Source organism: Sycon ciliatum, chromosome 10, assembly GCF_964019385.1.
Source record: "Sycon ciliatum chromosome 10, ocSycCili1.1, whole genome shotgun sequence".
In the NCBI taxonomy this organism is placed as follows: Eukaryota; Metazoa; Porifera; class Calcarea; order Leucosolenida; family Sycettidae; genus Sycon; species Sycon ciliatum.
Window position 1 is genome coordinate 29,991,307 of NC_088652.1, and position 2,203 is coordinate 29,993,509.

Here is a 2,203-nt window from a genome sequence, read left to right on the forward strand (position 1 = left end):
AACAGTGCGCACTTATAAGGAATGGACTGTAGTCCACTGCCTGGCCAGGCCAGCGCTGCTCTGGAAACCCAGTGAGTCGACATACGGGTCAAAAGGTCGTATCGTTTCCGGTATAAAAGGCCGTGAATGGCATAAGTAACAACTGATACATGACTTGTAGTTAGCTCGACGAGTTTCGACTTGACCAAGGAAGTTGTCATCATCGGACTAGGATTGCAGTTGTTTCGTTTTCGTTGAGGATGGCGTCAAGAAAGCCAGAAACCAAGAAGCACCGCAAGGTCCTGGTGCTGAAGGATCGTGTCCGAGCGATTGAGAAGTCACAGCAAGGACAGTCGGCACGATCGATCGCTCTCGCAATGGGAGTTGGCAAGACCCAGATCCAGGCCTTGCTCATGAACAAGGACAAAATTATGGAGGAGTGGAAGTCTGGCGAAAACACCAATGCTAAGCAGCTCGCTCCCAACAGACGACAGTATGCGGATGTAAATGAACTTCTGTTCAAGTGGTTCTCGAGTGCGCGGTCTCGCGGAATACCTGTGCCTGGAAGTTTATTGCAAGAAAAAAGCAATGGCACTCGCAAAGGCAAGGGATAAGGACACACCGTTTGCTGCCTCTAATGGCTGGTTGGAAGCATGGAAAAAGGCAAAAACATCAAGGGAGCTGTGCTGTCGGGCGAAGCCGCTGATGTCCGAGAAGAAGACGTGACCAGCTGGAAGGAACGCCTTGGGGATCTGTGCAAAGGGTACGATCCTAAGGACATCTTCAACGCGGATGAGACCGGGTTGTTTTTCCGCACTCTTCCGAACCGTTCTCTCGTTGTTCGAACGGATTCGTGCAAAGGCGGTAAGCAATCCAAAGAGCGGATCACCGTCTTCCTAGCAGCCAGTGCCATGGGTGAGAAGTTGAAGCCGTTGGTCATTGGTAAATCGGCTAACCCCAGGTGCTTCAAAGGGGTCAATAAAACAGCGCTGGGCGTGCAGTACGAGGCCAATAAGAAGGCGTGGATGGTGTCGGATCTGTTTCGTAGTTGGCTGAAGTCTTTAGACAGGAAGTTTGCTGCAGCGGGACGCAACATCCTGATGTTCATCGACAACTGTCTGGCTCATCCAACACTCGACCTTGAACATGTTGAGTTAGTATTCCTCCCCCCTAACACAACATCGAGGCTGCAACCCATGGATGCAGGGATAATCCAAGCTATGAAGCTGAGGTACAGAAGGCGCATTGTGCAACACTTGTTGGCAAGAATTGATCAAGAAACACCTGCTTCAGAACTGGCCAAACAAGTGAACGTTCTGGATGCCATCATGTGGCTTACAGCATCATGGAGTGAGGTGCAGCCCACAACAATCCAGAAGTGCTTCAGCCATTGTGGATTTGCAGTAGAAGCACCCTCATCAGAGTTGGATGAACCTGAATTTGACGAGCTCCCTGCTGCAGAGAGTGTCCTTGGAGATCAGACATTGCCGGATTATGCAGCAATAGACAACGAGCTTGGAACAAACGAAACTCTGTCTGATGATTGGGAGAATAGAATCTTCCAAGAAGCACGGGGTGAGCCTGATGATCATGATGATGCGGTCGATGCCAGTGGGGATGAGTGTGATGCTGAAGAGTCCACTGAGTCCACAGAAGTCAGAGAAGTATCCGGCAAAGAAGCATTGTCCTGCATCTCAACATTGCAACAGTTTACGTTGCAGCGTGGCTTGTCTCCCATGGCAATGGACGTAGAGAAACTTGGTGCCTTCGTGAACAAACTTGAAGCCCAGCGCAAAGAGAAGCTTCAACAGGGAACTCTTGACTCCTGGCTTCAGAAGTAGGAGCTGAATTTAATGTCTGCAATAAAACTTGATTTTCTCTCTCTCCAAGTGTTGTATGATCTGAAAGAATAATGTCAGTACGCAAGTGGTGGGGGATTGTATTATCTGCATTTTGACATACATATCATATAATGGGATCCATATATGGTCACGCGGTGCAAACCTCTAACTAAAGACCACCTGCCACTAAAGACCACTTTTCCGGGCACCAAGGGGTGGTCGTTAGTTATAGATTTTACTGTATGGTGTATCGAGAGTTATGGTATGTAGAAAACCGTGTGTAAAATGCAAGATGTACGTGAAAGTGAAGTCGGGTTCAACCATGCAAACATATACTCACTGTAGCACCATGGACATGAGATGCAATCAATGCTGCACAATAC

At 48.6% G+C, this 2,203-nt stretch overlaps 1 protein-coding gene across 1 annotated transcript; it reads left to right on the forward strand.

The window, feature by feature from the left end:
* Nucleotides 1-632: 632 nt before the first annotated feature.
* On the forward strand, nucleotides 633-1,820 carry LOC135826844 (tigger transposable element-derived protein 6-like). The gene has a single exon (XM_065339448.1). The coding sequence runs from the start codon at nucleotides 633-635 to the stop codon at nucleotides 1,818-1,820; it is 1,188 nt and encodes a 395-aa protein (XP_065195520.1).
* Nucleotides 1,821-2,203: the final 383 nt, after the last annotated feature.